This window comes from Pleurodeles waltl, chromosome 10, assembly GCF_031143425.1.
Source record: "Pleurodeles waltl isolate 20211129_DDA chromosome 10, aPleWal1.hap1.20221129, whole genome shotgun sequence".
Taxonomy (NCBI): domain Eukaryota; kingdom Metazoa; phylum Chordata; class Amphibia; order Caudata; family Salamandridae; genus Pleurodeles; species Pleurodeles waltl.
In genome coordinates this window covers 607,708,668-607,729,293 of record NC_090449.1, presented here as the reverse complement: position 1 = coordinate 607,729,293, position 20,626 = coordinate 607,708,668, and the positions used below count along the sequence as shown (strand labels likewise).

General features: G+C 43.7%; 1 protein-coding gene across 1 annotated transcript in view; it reads right to left on the bottom strand.

Annotated features, from left to right (window-relative positions):
- Positions 1-20,626, bottom strand: part of LOC138261752 (elastase-1-like) — a 146,348-nt gene that overhangs the window by 42,401 nt on the left and 83,321 nt on the right. Inside the window, exon 4 of the mRNA XM_069211075.1 lies at positions 4,880-5,008. Within this exon, the coding sequence (XP_069067176.1) occupies positions 4,880-5,008 (129 nt within the window). The remainder of the gene's footprint in view (positions 1-4,879; positions 5,009-20,626) is intronic.

The window sequence follows — 20,626 nt, the reverse complement described above, 5'->3', positions numbered from 1 at the left end:
GAGTGTCACTTTTAGCGATGCTCTGGTGGCACTGTGCCCTGCTCCATATCTACAAGATGGTGATAAGCCACTTTAAGTGGCTTAACGCATCCTTGTAAATATGGGTCGCCCCAGCGCAGTTTTCTGTGGCAAAGGGTAGTGCAATACATTTTGCTGTGGGCTTATCATACAACAACCATTGCTTTTTGATGCTGCCCCACATTTACAAGAAATCGAAAACCTGAGGATGAGCCAAAAACTAACGCCACCCCAGGAGTGGCGTTAGAGTGGTGCAACGAGGAGAAATGCTTTTATTTCTCCTCTTTTTTTGCTTTTTTATAAGTGTGCTGCATTCTGCAGCACACCTAGAAGGAGCAAATCGCCAATAATGATTGTTTATGTACAGGGAGGTGTGTCTTCCTGCACATAAACAATCACCCCTGCAATGCAGACATCGTTGCTCCATGGCACAAGGGTGGCTGCGTTGGGACTATGCAGCTGATTTAGCGCCAGCTCAGGGGAAAACACAGGTATTCACTGTATTCTTGTAAGAATAGCGCATCCCCGCATCTTGGAAATGATGCAGCTTGGCGCACCAGTATTGCTTGTGGCACTGCGCTGCACCATTTCCTACTAAATGAGGTCCATAATGTTCAAAAGCTTTTTGTGGTCATAGCGTCCTGACAAAGGGCCTGATTTACACGTTGGCGGATGGGTTCCTCTGCTACAAATGTGAAGGATATCCCGTCTAACATATTACGATTTCCATAGGATATAATGGATCGCAATATGGAGGATGGCTGTCTGTCACATTTATGGCAGAGTAACCCCATCTGTCAATCTCTAAGTCAGCCCAAATCTTCAAAACTTACTGTGTGAGTCAGAAATGTATTTTCAACACACCAAGTGAGTTTTGCCACTCATTCCAAATTACAAGAAGGGGGAACGATCCTTTCTTTTTGAGTCACAATTAAATATATCAGTGCTTTGAGACTGAAACCCATTGATCAGGTATTACTGACACCGGAATTGGGTTGGTAACTAATTTGTAATGAGAACCTGTCATTATGGGATAGTTTCATCTTTGGAAATCAAGGTAAAGGGCTCCAGGGGAAGGAGGCAGTGGTCTAAAGGACCACTGCTTGTTCACACACATGCCATTCCTTCCAAACAAAGTCAATTTCCAAGGAATGTGAATGCAGGAATGGAAGTATGCTGTGCCTGGACGCCTCCATCCCCATATTCACAGGCATTAACAGGGGATTGCAAAATGCCAGCTGCTTCATTGCTAATCATGAGGCAGGAGATTTTGGAATGTCTCAGAATGTAGATTTTGCAATTAGAAGAATTAGCATATCAATTGCATTGCAAAATAAAGCCCTATTCGTAAACCAGCTGATGTGAAATTGCCACACAATGCTTTACAATCAGGGCTTAGTACATCAAGTGTAGGATTCATTAAAAGTGAAACCAGAACTGGAAACCATGGGACTTACGTCACTTTTTGTGATGCTCCATCAGTGCAAATCTCTCAACCATATCTATGAGGCCACGCAAAGCCACTTTGCATAGCTTTGACTAGCCTCATGAATATGGAGTAAGGCAAACCAGTGCAAGTTGCTGCGTTGCCTTACTCTGCACCAGGGAGGCATTCCATGAGCGATGCTGTGGGTGTACACATGCAACACCCTTGGAATTTAATGCTGCCCCAGATTTACTTAATCACATAAACCTGAGGAAGCGTCAAAACCTTACGCCTTTCAAGGTGAGGGGTAACGAGGAGAAATATTTTTATTTCTCCTTGTTTTTTCCTCTTTCCATGTGTGCTGTATTACACATGGAAAGAGGAAACTGCCTCTTGAGGTTGTTTTTGCACAGGAAGGTGCCTTTTCCCGTACAAAAACAACCCTGCATGCTACCCAGGCACACTTGGTGCAAGATAGCCACCATGGTGAAAGGGTGTGTGTTGGCACTAGGTTGTCAAAAATGCACCATTGCAGGGGGAAAGAACAGGAATGCACTATAATGCATAAATACAGTGCATTCCTGCCCTTCACTTTGACATAGGGCAGTTCTGCATAATGACCTGTAGCGCTGCCCTACGCCCCAACCCCATGAATAAGGGGCCTGTGTGTCAATTACACTTATGTGTTTAAATGTCATGGAAGGTAACATACTACATTTGTCAATGCTTGAATAGCATGAAGGAGCACATATGGCATGAACTACCTTCATGTAATTCAATGTATGGTATAATAAGGTACATCTAGCAAGCCAATCAAAGGTAGGAACGTAATTGACTGCACAGAATGGCTTATAGGGCACCAAAGACTCTCACCTCCTCCTTATTTATCCACGTCATCACCCAAAATATATACACTTTCCACTTCCACAAACCACACCCTATGAATTGCTTTTACCTCCTCTAAATCATACCTGTCCTGTTCCACCTAAACCTAATCAAACTAACCAATTATACTTGCTGTCTGCAACCCTACAGAGATCACGTTTGGCCTATAGATTATTCGTTCTCAGTGTACCATCTATATGGCAGATTGTGTGAAGCACATCTAAGAGTACTTAACCATAATTACCCATTGGCGATTCTTTAAACCCATTTACTGAGTGCTGAATACCAACATAAAGGTGCTAAAACACCTTTTAATCTCAAACATTAATTTCTGATCTATTAATTTATTTAGAACCCCTAAAAAAAGATGATTAAAAACAGCCAACCTTAATCTAGAGTTCTACATTCTCATAATCTACTCAAGATTCTGTTTCAAACCTTACACAATGTTACTGCTTCTATATTTTCCATTTGTATTTTATGACACCTTTGTCCAATTGTTGGTATGTTCACTTGATGAACCAAAAAAACAATGTTGTGTAAATATACAATTTATTTACAGTATAGTAGTAATGTAAATAGGTAAAACATTTCACAAAAACAACTCACATGTAACATAACAAGTAGCAAATGGATATAACACAAGCATATATATATATATATATATTACAATTTTATCAGACCATCTCCCAAGCATCTCATCACATAAATACGTAATTACATCATATAGGTACCCTAAGGTAGGTCCTTGTCTTCTCAACAGTATGTATACAGCAGAAGCCCTTAAAAGCTATACCACATGGTTGAGTATTAAAAAGTCATGTTACTTCACCCCACATCCTGAGATCTTACCCCGACACTAGATGCAGTAATCCTGTGTCTAAACCCCGTTTCAGGGTTGTCACATTTTAAATTCCGTGGTGCTACTATGAGTCCCAGGGTCCTCAGACTGCATCACACAGCACTTAACTCCCGTGAAAGAGGGCATAAACCCCATCAGGTTTGATACCAGTAGCCAGAATATTGTCTGGCATAAATTTTGTGTTGTAAATCTCCTTTAGAAAAATGTTTCAGTATTGCAGTTCAGAGTAGAAAACCTACACCACTTAGGATGATATTTTTGTAAACCATATTAAGCCACAATATTTATTTCTATACATGATCTTCTGAAATGCAGCCCCATCAGGGAGCACATTTACCCAATGCAGTGGGAATAATGTGCTCAAACGTGATTTCAAAGTGAAGTCTAATTCAAGACTGCTTGAGATCCAACACAGATTATGACCTTGTCGTCCAAGGAGAGATAGGAGAGTCTGTGGGAGCTCATATGGATGGGCTCTCAGGGAAAACTCAAAATGAGATTGCCAAGGTAAATGGATTTTTCAGAGTATACACTTAAGATGACGACAGGTGTAGGGGAATTCACTAGGCAGCCTAGTTCATGAGGGAATCAACACAGGGGAGGCAGGAGATGGAGTAGAAGGGAGAACATTTAACAAAATGTATTTAAAGGAAATCAGGAAATGGATGAAGATCCTGAGTATATGTAATGGCCTTGTTGAGCTTACGTCATACCCTCTAGCATTGACTTTGGGGCACAGTGCATGGATGATGTAGGCTTTGGATATGTGGAAGGCTATAAAGAGTGATGGTGGTGTTGGAGTAATCTGTGCTTTTGTATTAGAAATAACATCTTAGCCACAAGGACCGTGTCACATCTATTAGGGTTTGCAATAATCCTTTGCCAACAATAGGCAGTTTTTAGACAAGCTATGGCATTATCAGGAATATCATAATATATGTAAGACAGATTTGGGCATCTTAATTCGTTCGGTGTTTTTTCAGATTTTTATTATTTATTGAGTTCAGTTGCAATAATTGTACCACGGTATAGGTGTTCCCATCCACAAATCGATTGAAACATTCCTCACAGATTCGATCTCCTTTGGTAGATGTGACATCTGGTGGAAAGGGTGTGGCCCTATCTGCTACAACTAGGTGAAAGAATGTAAAATATGTTTGTATGATTTTACAACCTACCACAAGTTAAAACAAGAACACTTTTACTTCTCTTACCTGTGTCTAAGGACAAACATCTGTTGGAAAAAGGACATCAGATTTACACAGTAACAAATGAAACAGTTGTCCAAGCCAAACCTAAAACATGTCTGGGGGGTGCAGTTGTGCCACTTTCGATATCTGTGAGTGTTTGATATTGTTAGAGAAGCCAAAGAAACATGAGCATTTTCAGATGGATCACCTGGACACATTGCAAGCCTTGGTCATGAAATCAACCCAGTCTTACATTTTGTTCTGCCGTTGACACCTTCTTTATGTTCATCCAAACTCATGTGAACAAATCCTCAATTACCAAAAATGAGGGGGCTCACGATTGAAACTGGGATTCCACAGAGTGTAAACAATTAGGGAGAAGAATAGGGCTTTATGACTCCATCATGAACCAGCACTATCAAATCCAGACATGGCATCCAGGTTTCATATCCTATTTGAATTTCGTTAATGTTAACAAACATATTGGGCATACATTACCCATTTGCGAAGGCGTTGGGATTCCAGCGTGAATGAGTAATTATAGTTTTAATTTTGATGAAATATTCCGTGCCATCCGGTTTGGAAAGACTATGCTCACCCAGTGCCACACGATACATGACTCCTTGGCTGAAAGTGAATGAAGACATCATTACAATGTTATTTTACAGATGTTTATCTGAGAACATTTCATATGATGATGCAGCATAACCAACCCCTATTTCCGCTTAATGGAAATGTTAAAATGCATACAAATATCTTCCATAAATGAACATTATATTTTAGATTTAGAGTGACTATAATAAATTAGTTTACATTGTTGATTAACAATGTTTAAAGTGTTCTCTTTAACTTGCCCGGAGTTGGTGTAGGCCTTAGATATTGAGAGTCTAATTTATTTGAACTGTTGTATTTCTGCTTTCTGTGCTAATCTTTCTTTCTGTTCTAGGCACTAAGAGCCACTGTGATCTTCTTAACTGTTTTATTTTTGTTAGCTTAATGTGTGAAGGTCATTCTTGTTGCAATTTAATGAGTTGGAGGCTAATTCTCAGCATCTGCGTGATAAAGGACTCACAGGAGTTGAATACTCTCTTGTTAGATATAGTGAAAGCCATGATGATGGAAGAGTCTGATATTGTACCAACCTTGAGAAGGAAGATGACACCAGGAACCTTGTGAACATTGATTGGTTTCTACCTCTGTGGGAACTGTGGGAGTTGACACTCTTTTCTGAGTTTTAGGGTTTAATTGCATGCTCTGGTATTAGTTATGATTTCCCTTGTCCACCTTTACAGATTAACATCTCTTTCCTTCTCTTGAGACCCAATGTTCCTTATGTTTCTGCTGCTAGTGTTACTTTCTAGAGCAAGCACATTTGTCCTTGCCTTTATTATAACCGTCATCTGGTTCTATTTGAGATCCTTTATTCACTGACACCGGATGCTTGTGAATTCCCCAACTTTGCCCACAAGTTTAGATTAGCAGTAGGGAATTTCCTTTCAGGGGAAGTATTCCTTATATGACTTGTTTATTCTGCCTCTAAATAAATTAATTTTGGATTTGCTGTTTGATTTGTCTGGGCTATATTCAACTATGCTGTAACCATGTGATTATCCATTTATGACTGAATAAACTGATTTGAGTTTGTAACTTTACTGCGTTAATACAACTTCATGGTTTGCAAATGTACTCCTTTATGTCGTTACTATAGGGCAATCAAAGCTTCACTGTGATTGAAATGTTATTGAACTGATACCTTTAAGCCTCAGATTGAGGCAGCATTCATCGGAATAAGTATAACGGAGCTTTGAAATTGCACTAATTTTGCCACTGATGCAGTTCTTTGTGATACCTCCTCTATGACAGAATTCTTACCCTGGGGTAATGTTAGAGTTTAATATATCTGTTTCATCATTTAGAATTAAAACTAACACTTGAAACGTTCCAACCATCTTTTTCATGATAAATTGTAGATTTTTGAGTTTTTTTGTTTGTAAACTAAATATTTCATAATTTGAACAAGTGTTTGGTTTATACTTGTTCATGTATTTTTATGCATTGTTTTGTGGTATAAAATGTAGAAATTGCTTAGACTTGGGGTCTTGACTTTCAGTTGGGGTTCAGTCGGGGTTCACAGAGGTCAAAAGGTTGAGAACTGATGGTCTATTACACTTCTTGGGACATATGCATAACAAGCACACTGGTCCAGCAAAGATATGAGCGCCTGTTCTATGCATTTGGACTGTCTAAAGTGCATACCTATAACTCTGAATTTCTTGGAGATAATGCATGGAATGCAAATAACAGTGGTTGGAAACAGTAATCAGGGATTGTCACTCTCTGTTTTGTGGGCTGTGCTGTCTGCAGTTCATGCATTAATTTATAGAAAATCCAAGTTATATAAACGCACTGTAGACTGCACACAAGCAAATATGGAGGCACTGGAACTGTTCATGATATGGTCCCTCGGCCTTTACATTTACCATAGGCAAATACTGATAACCTGCACATAGTTTAGTTACGTGATAAGGCCCATATTACAAAATGTTCTTGATTGCCTGAACACTGGCACAGCCATAACCCAGAAGCATTGTTTCAGAGTTCATTTACCAAATACAAGTACAGTCTTCTTTCATTCGAAAGAGATAGGGGACAAACTACCACTACCATGCATTACAAGGATACTAAAAGTCGGCCAAGTCACCAAGGAGTTCATAACTATGATGAGTAACAAGTCCAAAGGCTGAGTCCCTTATAAGGTCACAGAACACGGGCGTGGCTTGTAAGAACCTTAAAATGCATGGGAGAGTGCAAGCGCTGTATAAAAGCCCATCTCTAATTTTCCTTTTACAGGTGCCTTGTGACCTCTCCAGTCACCTGTAATATTGAAATGATATAATAAGTTTTTACAGTTGACATCTGACTCCACAATGTTTGCTGCAGGAGTGGCAGCTAGTGTGTGAAGCAGGTAAAATCATAAGGAATAAATACCCTCTGCCATTGTTACAGCGGCAGTTTAAACAAGGAAAATGGGAAATGGCCTTTCATTCTATCTTTTTATAAAACTAAAACGTGATCAGCAAAAAGGATACATTTATGGTGACATAGGTATTTTTCTAGGCCATAGATTATTACAGAACAATAGAATCTCTGCATGTTTCGTCTTATTTCGAGGTACAACATTTTTTAATCTGACCTGCATCAAAATGATTATATTGTTTTGCAAAAATTACTAACTACTTTTTGGAGTGAATTATTTCATACTACAGATTCTGCTTTTATTTTTCTTGCCTGCAATGAACATACAGTATATGAGGCAGACATAAGACACCAAGGGCCTCATTTACATGAATCTGATGCATCGGCTCCGATGTGTCTGATTGCTTGCGCTGCCCTACAACCCTCCTAACGATGCCATGGATGCGCTGTATTTACAACACAGAGCTCCATGGTGCATGTTTTCACAGACGCGTCAGAAATTCTGACGCATCTGTGGTGCTAAACTGACACTTTCCTGGACTAGCATCTAAAAAATTAAACTACTCCAGGAATGCGAGGAAGGCTCCCATAGAGAAAAGCCCTGCATCAGTTTAAGGCTTTAAATTATGTGACGTCACAATATGACGTAGTTAAATGGTGTAAATTTCACTGTATCAGTTCTGCACAGCTTTTCCCGATGAAACACCTACCTGGCATACATTATACCTGGTGCAGGTATAATATGACGCAAGGATTTACAAACTGATGCATTGCACCTAATGTGTCAGTTTGTAAATGTGAAAAAGTGGGAAGCACTGCTTGCGCCCCTGTTGCGTGGAAATAAATGACGCTATGGTGGAGCAAAGGCTTTACAAATGAGGCCCTAAAAATTTAAGTAGTTTGTAGGAAGGGAGATGGAGTGACCATATATCATAGGAAAGAAAATACCCTCTGCTGAACATTAAAAGGACATTGCAAGTCATCTTTCAATATCCTTGAAGTGTATGGCAGGGGGGTACTTTATCTCACATTTAATTTCAGGAAGCGGTGGGCAGGTATTTCCTGCAATACACAGTCATGGCATTGCACCTTATGCAAATAACTTTTATATCTTTGATCTCTTGCACCTTCTGATACTTCAATTCTTCTTTACCCTTTAATGTGGTGGCAAATATGTGATTTGCGTTCAAATTAAATAAGCAGGTATGATCACATCACTTTCATAAGAACGTGTTGTTCGAAATGTTTTGTGACAAGCAGAAAGAGCGTGGTTTCATATAATGAACTCCAGCCTTACAATAAGTAATTATACTGCAATAAGTTTTTCCTTATCATTTAATGACAGTTGGGTTTCAAGGGAAAATTGTGGCTATCCCTATATTGCTGTCTAGAAAGCTGCAGCAATTCTGCTGGTGAACATCTGCTCAGTGACCAGCCTTTTACACAGTCTGTTGGCTCTGAAAGCACAACTAAAGTGACCAAAGCATTTCAGACACTGTCGCATGTCATGAACCTTTCACTGACAAATGTTGATTTCAGGAGGTGGTCACCATAAAGTCAACTCAACTGCAATTGTTTATTACGGAAGGGCAGTAATTTATTAATTTCATTCAGTTCATTTACTAAATGTATTTTGTATATATCTTCATAAAACAATTTATACAAAAGAAACATAGTACATAAAAAATAACACATGTATATAAATGTGAGTAACAATTTTAAGTATAAATGTGTTAATAGTTCAAAGGAAATAGAGATTTTAAACCAAAGGAGGTAAAAATTGCTACTAGGGTCTATGCTATATGTTTTTTTCCTTGCCTTTCTGGCTCGTTTTTTTTGCCGTTTAGATGGACGTTTGGGTATTGGTGCTAAATGTTCGTTTGTACAGTCTGAATTTGTCACTGCTGTTTTTCCCATCTGTGTAAATTTATCTGTACAAATTGAGTTTATCGACGTTGATTTTTCCGTCTGTGTCCCCATTGCATTGGCATGAACAACATCTGGAGGGCCTAAGGCTGTAGATTGGCAGCTAAAAACTCTTTATGGTCAGTTCTGCCTCTACTTCCACCAATATAGAAGAGATTGGACGTAATGGGCAAGCAATTGGTAGAGGCAATAGAGCATTTGAGCATGAGGGTTTTATATGGCAGGACCAAAGATGATGTGCCGCCTAGCTACACCCATTATAGCACAAAGGCTGCAACCATAATAGATTATACGGCTGTGTCTCTTCCCTTGCTATCTCGTGTGAGGAAATTTAAAATTAAAACTACTCTCCACAACGATCACTCATACCAACATATAGAACTGGACTTGAATGCCCCACACTTCTGGCCTGTTGTTGCTGAACTAGGAAGTTTTGCATCTACCAACTTAAAATGTCTGATTTGGTCAGAGTCTTCATTACTGCGGCTGTGTGAAAAGATAAAAACTCTGTTTCAATTGGCAACACTCCAGGACTCGCCTGCAGTGAAAGTGTGGGACACATTTCTAATTTCATTATCTTCGCTCAGCTTTGCTAAGCGCCAATCACCAACACAAAATCGGCTGATGTCTTCAAGTCTATCAAAGAAAATTCTAAAATTAAGACAGGAACTGATGCACGAGCTCATAGTAATAAAAAATAGACCTTCCACAGAATCTATGTGTCCAAATAAAGGCCCTTTGAAAATACCATAAAAGTCAGGTATGGTGTTAGCGCATCAAGAGAGAGCACAACGTCTGGCTCAAATTACTTTATAGCTCAAAAATGGCTAATTCCAGGGCTTTTTGGGCAACAGTCATCAGCATTGACCGGCAGTCGAGAGGAATTAATTGTTCATCAATTCCTGAAAATAAATGGGCGGATTACCTGGACAACATCTTTTTTAAACAAGACTCATCTGAAACAAATTCACATCTAAGGGAGCCTGCAATTTCTAAGGTACTCTGTCAGATCGACGTTGGATACAGCGCTAAGGCAGTCTCCCAAGTGATTAGGAGGAGGCATGCGGATGGTGCCCCTGCCCCCAATGGCCTTCCACAGGCAATATTTAAGGCCGATCCGGATACTGGTCAACTACACTGGCAATCCTTTACACTGAAGTAGAGCACAACTTCACCATCCCTGACAGTTGGAGAGGATCTATCATCAATCCGATATTTAAAGGGGGTGACAGAACAAATCCGGCCAACTACAGACTGATTGCTTTAATTGACAGTGAGGCCAAATATTTTGCCACGCTAATTTTGGATGATCTGCTCCACTGGTCCAATTCAAACATCCTCGTCCCCCTGAATCAAACTGGTTTCTGGAAGGGTTACGGCACAATGATCAATATTCTGGCACTAAGTGACATTGCCGACAAAGCAAAATGCCCAAAGAAAAAGCTACATCTATGCTTTGTGGACTTCAAAAGCGCCTTTGAAAGGGTGGACAAAGAAATTCTTTGGTGCATATTGCGAAGCTGGGGACTGCAGGAACGGCTTCTCCCCGGCATCCTAATGCTATACGATAAAACTTGGGTGCAGATCAAGGTAGCAGATGGTTCAAAAATTTCAAAGAGGATTCCAACAAACATAGGTTTAAAACAAGGATGTGTTCTGGCCCGCACCTTTTTATCCTTTTTATGGCTGACCTCTCCCCAAAGCTAGACATGACCAATTCACACTCTCCGAGGATGGGGAATCTACTTATATCACACCTCTCAGATGCTGATGACATTGTTTTATTGAGCCACACGAAAATAGGGCTACAGCGGCTAGTAAGCACCCTGGGTGAATTTTGCAATGTAAAACGAATTAGAAATCAATACTACAAAGACAAAAACCATGTCTATAGGATACCCTTCTAACTCTGTAAATAGAATTAAGTTGGGCGGCATTAGCCTTGAAGTGAATCGCTGCTATAAATATCTGAATTTTACTATAGACAACAAGGCTAACCTTGCGCCGCAAAAGCAGCACATCGCTCAGAAATGCAAAGCACTGACATTCGCTTTTTGCACCCTAACCAAAAGGTTAAAAGGGCCTTCGTATAAACCATCATGTTGGCCAAATTCCTTCCAGCTACCACATATGGAAGCGCAGCACTATACGGGAAAGATGCCTTGCTCTTGGATCGGCAACAAATAAAAATCTACAAACAAGTTTTCAACCTTCCCCACACTGCTTCCCCTGCTCAGGTTAGGCTAGAATTTGGCCTGAAACACCAACTGCTGGACAGGAAAGTACATACGATAAAGACCTGGTATAAAATAAGAAGAAACAACACCAGCCGTTTAGTCGTGGCTTTATGGAAATCAGTAAGCAATGATTCAAAGTCAGTATACAACAGGTACTTGCCGTACTCGCTGCAAGAGACACAAATGACATACCTATGGGACTCTAATATGTCAAATCCCCTTCTGTGCTGTGTGTTAAAAAAAAGAAATAGGTCTGCAATCTTTGCTAGATGATCAACGCAAATTTGCAAGACGCTTGCATGCCTGGTTTTTCATGCATACTTACACCACCCTGGCACCATTGCAATATCTGAGCTCAACATTTTCAGTACATGTCAAACGCCACCTGCTCGCAATACGGCTAGGATCCCTTCCATCTAGAGCGGATCAACCACTGTGGAAAAATGGGGGAGAGACATCATGCATGCTGTGCAATGCTGCCAGGGAGGACATGGTCCATTTGATCTGTATCTGCCCGGCCCTAAGAGAAGAGCGTCGCCAACTGCTGAGACCAGTTTTTAGTACAAACGGGCTATGCTCTTGTCAACCAGCAGTAATGAAAATGTTTGATTCAACTGATCCGCAGATAAACTGTAGACTTGTTAAATTTCTGTCTGCACAGACCAAATGCTTAAACTTGCGGCCTGGGACTGTTAGTACACCATAAAGATGTAGATTATGTTCTTGAAATACGCAGAACCAGGCATATTGAAAGGTTTGCGCTTTTAATAATTGTTTAGTTGCTCTTATTATAGTTTTAGCATAAATTCAAGAATTTTATAGTGTATATTGAATCTTAATTGTGTTTAGTTTTATTAAATATCACTACCCCTATATGTTGTTAGGCTTTTAATTATCCAGCTGTAATATTCGTGTAATTAGTTAACTATTTTGCTAAGATTTTAATTAATCATGCAAATAAATAAATAAATAGAGTAACAAAAACAATACTGGAGGAAGCACAAAAGCAGCAGATGTAGATGTAGCTCTTGGACCGAAGTAAGCACATAAGATGCATATGTAGAATCAACCACAAATCTTTATTAACAAAAGGCATTATTTAGAACATAAAGTAGTACCCCAGTAGTACTAACTCATTCACTAGAAAATACAATTCACAAACCTACATCCAGAGATTCCCAACTCTATTCCTCCTTTTAAGGTTGAGGGGTTGGAAAATGGGAAATAATTAGCACAAAGTGGGTGGGGTTAAATGAAGTATAAGGAGGGGGTTTAGGCTGGCGCATGCCAATACCAAACACAACACCTCAAGAATAAGATACTTTCCAAACACAAAATACACTTCTAAATCTACTACCGACCTAATAGTGACAAGACAGGCTTAAATTTACTCCAGTCCCTTCTTGGAGTAAGTCATCCACCACTCATAGTAAATAACTGGTACTACAACACACTTCCATATAAAGCATTGATGGCAGGCTACAACGCTAACACACCATAGGATTTTTTTTTAAATAAATTAAATTACATTTTTAACATGGTCGTCCATTGTCGTCCTATGTTGTCAAACAGTATAAGTGTAGCTCCTTTTTTCTGTGTTAGATACTCCCACTATGACCCACTCTGGCACTGGGAAGCCCCTTAATATGTTCATGTGGGCATCTGCAATGTCCCTGGATCCTCAGGACCTACTTCACTTCCATTTTGGGCGCACTGCTCATCTTTTGTGGCTTCACCTTACTGTTCACTATATGTTGCTATGTAGTGATGGAGAGAGACTAGTCCCAAAAAATATTAGAATTTGTTTTAGCAAAATGAGTTCCACCCGTTTTATCTTTACAGATTTTTCATTTTTTGTTCACCCATTTTTTGGTTTATCGTGGGTGGGTCTATCGGAGTCTCACCCACGATAAACACACAGCCCAATTATGTGTATTCCTCCAACACAATTCGTCCACTACGGGAGTGCCAAACTGGGGATCAGAGATCCCTCATAGCAAATGGGGAGTGCTTTCATATAATTTATTCCGGCAAATCAACATTGTAATAAAAAAACGAGTGCAAATTACAACGTCTATGACTGACGCGTTTGGGCATAACGCCTTCTACCGGGCCTCCTTCTTCCATTGCAGCCAAACCATATGTGCATAATGTCCTTTCTCTGTTTTTTTGACCTTACAATAGCTAGACTGAATACCGAATATCTCCATTACAATTTGGGAAATAACGATATCCATGTAAGCACATATTTACAACAGTTTGTTATTCCTGCTATACTTTTTCACTCCTTTAGAAAAAAAAGTTTACTTTTTCTACTTTTTTTACTCTCTTTTGCTCACGTCAACAATCACCAAAGTAAAGTATTTTTTCCTAATTAACAGGGTTCATTATTCATAGTACAAAAAGTAATTAAAAAGTAGTGGCACCAATCTCATGTTTAAATGTCAAATGTATCCATTCCTCTCCCACCATGGCATATGAACATCATACTAACTCTATTTAAGTTCTCTTTTTCCAAATGCAATTCAGTATCATAACTTCACAGATGACTAGGCAAAGGGGTAACAGTTTTCACATTTACCATAATCAGAGCTGCCCTTTAGCATATTGAACTTATAAAACAGCCGGCCAGGGCAAAAATGGTCCCACCAAAGACAAAAATATATTTTGACTACAACGTTTTGGCTTCTGCCTTCCTTAGGTAGTACAAGATTGTTTGCTCAGTGGCTGAAGACAAGGAAGGAGACCCCATCCCCTGGCGCAAAGTAATTAAATGAAGGCAGAGGAGAATGTGGCCCCACATCCCCCAGGGCCAAAATGTAAATAAAAGGGGAGGAGGGCTGCGCAGCCCCCCGTTCGAGCCTTAAAAAGGCCCCGGGACCACATCCCAGGGGCCATCACAGGAATTTAAAGAGTGTGGGCCTGCCTGAACCAGTGCAGGCAGGGAAACTAATATTTGCTCCCACCTGGTGTGAGCATTTTTAAATCTTCTGCCTAACGGGAGCAAACATGCAAGCCTGCTCGCAGCCAGCTGGAGCATTAAACATGCTACCACTAGGTGGGAGCAGACTTCTGTTCTGTTTCCCTGGTCGCACTCGTGCCCTAAGGTAACTATAACTCATGCCATTGCTAGGCACTGTTAATCACTCCACATATTTTGTCACTCATGACATCTGCTATGACATTACAGATAATATCACTGCAATATTTGCAATGAAATTATTGATGAGAAAACTGTGCCTAGCGGAGGCACAAGTTATAGTTACCTTAGGGCATGAGTTATAGTTACTTGAGATAACTATAACTGGAGAATTTCTGTGGGTGTTTGGAGTTTAAAACAATACATTGTCACTGAGCATTCCACCTAACTATAAAGTTTCTTCTGTCTGTGAGTGGGTGTGTGAGTGGCTGTATGTGTGTGTGACTGGGGGTGTGTGGTTGTGTGGGTGTGTAAGTGGGTATGTGAGTATATGAGTGGCTGTGTGAGTGGCTGTGTGGTCTGTGAGTGGTTTTGTGGGTCTGTGAGTGGATGTATGAGTGTCTGTATGGATGAGTGGGTGTGTGAGGGGATGTGTGGGTGTGAAAGTGGGTGTGCGAGTGAGTGTGTGGGTATGTGAGTGGGTGTGGTAGTGGTTTTGTGGATCAGTGAGTTGGTTTGTGAGTGGGTGTATGAGTGTATGAGGGGATGTGTGTGTGTGAATGGGTGTGTGAGCGGGGAGTGAGTTGATGTGTGGGGCTGTGAGTGGGTGTGGTAGTGGTTTTGTGGGTATGTGAGTGAGTGTGTTAGAGGGTCTGTGAGTGGGTGTCTTATTTTTTAAAATTATCGTCTGCATCCGCAGATCCATCGCAGATTCACATGGGGGGGGCAAGAAAGTATAACTCATAGCCTAAAGTTACTTAACAGCTTGAGTTACAGTTTCTTCAGATAAGTATAACTATAAGTATCCGAATTTCTGTGTTGTATGGGTAAAACAGCAACTTAACTATAACATCCCTGTAACCTTTGGTTTTCTTAGTGAATTTCTATGTTTATTTTAATGTACAGTATTATATAATTACCATACGTTAATACAACCACCACTACACATAGCCACAGCTTTGGTCATGCATGGCGGAGGTTGGCCGCAGGGCCTGGTCTACAGTCAGGCAATGCAGCCAACACATTCCGAATGCAACCACACACTACGCAGTCTGCTTGGGATCCACCGATCCACTGCATATTTACACTGTTGGTCGCGTTGAGGCCCAGGTTGGATTTGTGGTTCGGCTGAAAAACAAATTGGGCAATATGGGGTCAGGATACCTGTCGCTTGAACCCTTATGTGTTTTTCCCTTTTCAATTTCCCTCCCTCAGCCCAAACAAGAAAGAAAATGGCAGCCACATCTTTCCTGTCAGGTTGCAGACAATCAATCAGAGCTTGCTTTTGCCCGGGATCAGCTGATCCCCCCACGAGTGAATTCCTAGATATCTATATTTCTTTTCCCTTCTCAAAAACTACTGAACAGCTTTACACCAAATCACAAACAGAACCAAGAGCTAGGTTTCTGCCAAATTTGGTGAAAATCCGTTCAGCGATTGGGGTTGTAGTCGTGTTCAAAATTCCTATGGGATATTGCATGGGCAAAACTGATTTTGGGTCTCCCTTTTTTTCTCAGCAACCACTTCTACTTGACGTATCATCCCGAAACTTTTAAAACAGCAGCTGAAGCAGTTAGCGTACTAGTTTTAAAGTTATCTCAAGTAACTGTAACTGATATCTTAAGATAACTATAACTTGCGCCCTCACCATGCTTGGGTAATTACCCACAAATTATGCCACTTATGACATCTTTGAAAACATCATTGACAATATCAATGTCATATTTGCAGTAAAATTATTGCAAAAAAAAAACTGTGCATGACGAGGGCACGAGTTATAGTTACTTAAGGCACAGGGTTCTGGGGGTGGCCATCTGACCTACCTTTGGCCAGGAGCTCGCTCCCCACGATCGCAGCATCACCTTGCAGCCTCCGTGTCCCTGACCCCCGCCCACGCTGCTGTTCGCGTGTTTGAGGCCCATCCCTGGTGTCTAGTGGACTCCAGGTAAGCTTCGCTAGACTTTGCCTAGTCTATTTTTCTGTTTTCGTGCTCTGTTTATTTTGCGCCGTATCCCCCGTTCCGCTCCGCTCATTGTGCCTGTATTTTGCCCCTTGTACTGTTCTGTGTCATTTCCTCTGTTCTTGCCCCTGTCCTCTGGTGCTGTTTTCTCCACCGTTTCTGAGCCCGTATCTTGCCCCTTGTTTTATTGTGCCTCTTTTGCCTCTATCTCTGTTCCTCTCTTTGTGCCCGTATCTTGTCCCTTGCTTTATTGTGTCTTTTTGCCTCTGTCTCTGCTCCAGCTCCCTCTGAGCTGCTCTCCACTCCACTGCCGCTGCGTCCCTGCGGCCCGCCCCCTCACACCCTCATTCGCCACTCCTTCCCGCCTCCCAGCTGCCCCTCCCTCCCCCCTCCCTTCTTCATGGCGGTCGCTGCGCTTCGAGGGTGAGTGACCTCTGACCTACCTTTAGCCAGGAGCCCGCTCCCCCACGATCGCAGCACCACCTTACTGCCTCCGTGTCCCTGACCCCCGCCCACGCTGCTGTTCGCGTGTACGAGGCCCATCCCTGGTGTCTAGTGGGCTCCAGGTAAGCTTCGTTAGACTTTGCCTTGTCTATTTTTCTGTTTTCGTGCTCTGTTTATTTTGCGCTGTATCCCCCTGTTCCGCTGGTTGTGCCTGTATTTTTCCCCTTGTACTGTTCTGTGCCATTTTCTCTGTTCTTGCCCTGTATGTTGCCCCTGTCCTTTGGTGCAGTTTTCTCCAACGTTTCTGTGCCCGTATCTTGCCCCTTGTTTTATTATGCCTCTTTTGTCTCTGTTCCTCTCTCTGTGCCCGTATCTTGCCCCTTGTTTTATTGTGCCTTTTTGCCTCTGTTTTATTGTGCCTTTTTGCCTCTGTCTCTGCTCTGGGTCCCTCTGAGCCGCTCTCCACACCCCTGCCACTGCGTGCCTGCGGCCCCACCCCCCTCGCACCCCCATTCGCCACTCCCTCCCACCTCCCAGCTGCTCCTCCCTCCCTCCTCCCTTCTTAATGGCGGTCGCTGCGCATCGAGGGTGAGCGATCTCTGACCTACCTTTGGCCAGGAGCTCGGTCCCCCACGATCGCAACACCACCTTGCTGCCTCCATGTCCCTAAACCCCCCCCACGCTGCTGTTCGCGTGTTCGAGGCCCATCCCTGGTGTCTAGTGGGCTCCAGGTAGGCTTCGCTAGACTTTGCCTTGCCTATTTTTGTTTTCCTGCTCTGTTTATTTTGCATCGTATCCCCCTGTTCTGCTCCGCTCGTTGTGCCTGTATTTTGCCCCTTGTACTGTTCTGTGCCATTTCCTCTGTTCTTGCCCGTACGTTGCCCCTGTGTTTTGGTGCCATTTTCTCTGCCGTTTCTGTGCCTGTATCTTGCCCCTTGTTTTATTGTGCCTCTTTTGCCTCTGTCTCTGTTCCTCTCTCTGTGCCCGTATCTTGCCCCTTGTTTTATTGTGCCTTTTTGCCTCTGTTTTATTGTGCCTTTTTGCCTCTGTTTTATTGTGCCGTTTTGCCTCTGTCTCTGCTCCGGCTCCCTCTGAGCTGCTCTCCACTCCCCTGCCGCGTTGCGTCCCTGCGGCCCTGCCCCCCTCGCACCCCCATTCGACACTCCCTCCCGCCTCCCAGCTGCTCCTCCCTCCCTTCTTAATGGCGGGCGCTGCGCGTCGAGGGTGAGTGACCTCTGACCTACCTTTGGCCAGATGCTTGCTCCCCCACGATCGCAGCACCACCTTGCTGCCTCCGTGTCCCTGACCCCCGCCCACGCTGCTGTTCGCGTGTTCGATTCCCATCCCTGGTGTCTAGTAGGCTCCAGGTAAGCTTCGCTAGACTTTGCTTTGTCTAGTTTTCTGTTTTCGTGCTCTGTTTATTTTGCGCTGTATCCCCCTGTTCCGCTCCGCTGGTTGTGCCTGTATTTTGCCCCTTGTACTGTTCTGTGCCATTTCCTCTGTTTTTGCCCCGTATGCTGCCCCTGTCCTTTGATGCCATTTTTCCGCCGTTTCTGTGCCCGTATCTTGCCCCTTGTTTTATTGTGCCTCTTTTGCCTCTGTTCCTCTCTCTGTGCCCGTACTTTGCCCCTTGTTTTATTGTGCCTTTTTGCCTCTGTTTTATTGTGCCTTTTTGCCTCTGTCTCTGCTCCGGCTCCCTCTGAGCCGCTCTCTACTCCCCTGCCGCTGCGTTCCTGTGGCCCCACCCCCCTCACACCCCCATTCGCCACTCCCTCCCGCCTCCCAGCTGCTCCTCCCTCCCTCCTCCCTTCTTAATGGCGGTCGCTGCGTGCCGAAGGTGAGCAACCTCTGTCCTACCTTTGGCCAGGAGCTCGCTCCCCCACAATCGCAGCACCACCTTGCTGCCTCCGTGTCCCTGACCCCCGCCCATGCTGCTGTTCGTGTGTTCGAGGCCCATTCCTGGTGTCTAGTGTGCTCCAGGTAAGCTTCGCTAGACTTTGCCTTGTCTAGTTTTCTGTTTTCGTGCTCTGTTTATTTTGCGCCGTATCCCCCTGTTCCGCTCCGCTGGTTGTGCCTGTATTTTGCCCCTTGTACTGTTCTGTGCCATTTCCCCTGTTCTTGCCCCGTACGTTGCCCCTGTCCTTTGGTGCCGTTTTCTCCGCCGTTTCTGTGCCTGTATCTTGCCCCTTGTTTTATTGTGCCTCTTTTGCCTCTGTCTCTGTTCCTCTCTCTGTGCCCGTACCTTGCCCCTTGTTTTATTGTGCCTTTTTGCCTCTGTTTTATTGTGCCTTTTTGCCTCTGTTTTATTGTGCCTTTTTGACTCTGTCTCTGCTCCGGCTCCCTCTGAGCCGCTCTAAACCCCCCTCCCGCTGCGTCCCAGCGGCCCGCCCCTCTCGTGCCCCCATTCGCCACTCCCTCCCGCCTCCCAGCTGTTCCTCCCTCCCTCCTCCCTTCTTATGGCGGTCGCTGCACGTCCGCGCAGCGGACGCGCCGGTGCGTCTGCGCCCGTCCGCCCCTGGACCGCGACCAGCACCACCCACCCCGGTCCTCGGGACCACCGCACCCCCAAACACTGCTACACGACCAGCGACCTCAACGCCCTCAACCCTGGCCACAACACTGATTGCTTCCAATCCGTCCCAAGGAACACCTTTGGTCCCTTCTCCTGCCTCTCCTGCAAATTCACTTGCGACAAATCAACGAAACCCCCAGAGCCAGAACCAACCACCTCCACTGCATACTCCTCAACACCCGCTCCGCGCGCAAGCACACCATCGCACTCTGGGGCCTGCTCAACACCACCGCCCCAGTTATAGCCTTCCTGACCGAAACCTGGTGGAACGACTCCTCGTCACCCGCCATCGCCATAGCCATCCCGGATGGGTACAAGATCACCCAAAGAGACCGCACCAACGGCATCGGAGGAGGAGTAGCCATCGCCCACAAATCCACCCTCAAAGTTTCCGCCTACACGGACAACACCCTCAAGATCGCCGAGCACCTACATTTCCAGGTCCACACCGACCCCAACATCACCCTCAGAGGAACGCTCATATACAGACCACCTGGCCAACGAGCACCCTTCATTGACACCATCGCTGAACTCGCCAGCACCCACGCACTCCCTCCACGGACTACATTCTCCACGGAGACCTCAACTACCACCTAGAGAACAACAACGACCTCAACTCCACCACGCTGATAGACAACCTCGCCAACCTTGGACTCTGACAACTCGTCACCGCACCCACCCACATTGCAGGACACACACTTGACCCAGTCTTCACCACCAGCGCCCACGTCACCTTCAACCACACCACCGAACTCTACTGGACCGACCACCACTGCATCCACTTCACCTTCAAGAAACAAACCAAGCACCACCGCCCCTAACAACCGCCTCGCCGCTGCTGGAGCAAAATCACCAAAGAACAACTAACCTTCACCCTCTACCAGAAATCCACCCACCGACCCCCCCGACCCAGACACCGCCGCCCTCGACCTCAAACAGTGGATCACCACCTGCGCCAACTCCCTAGCGCCTCTCAGGAACCCACACAACA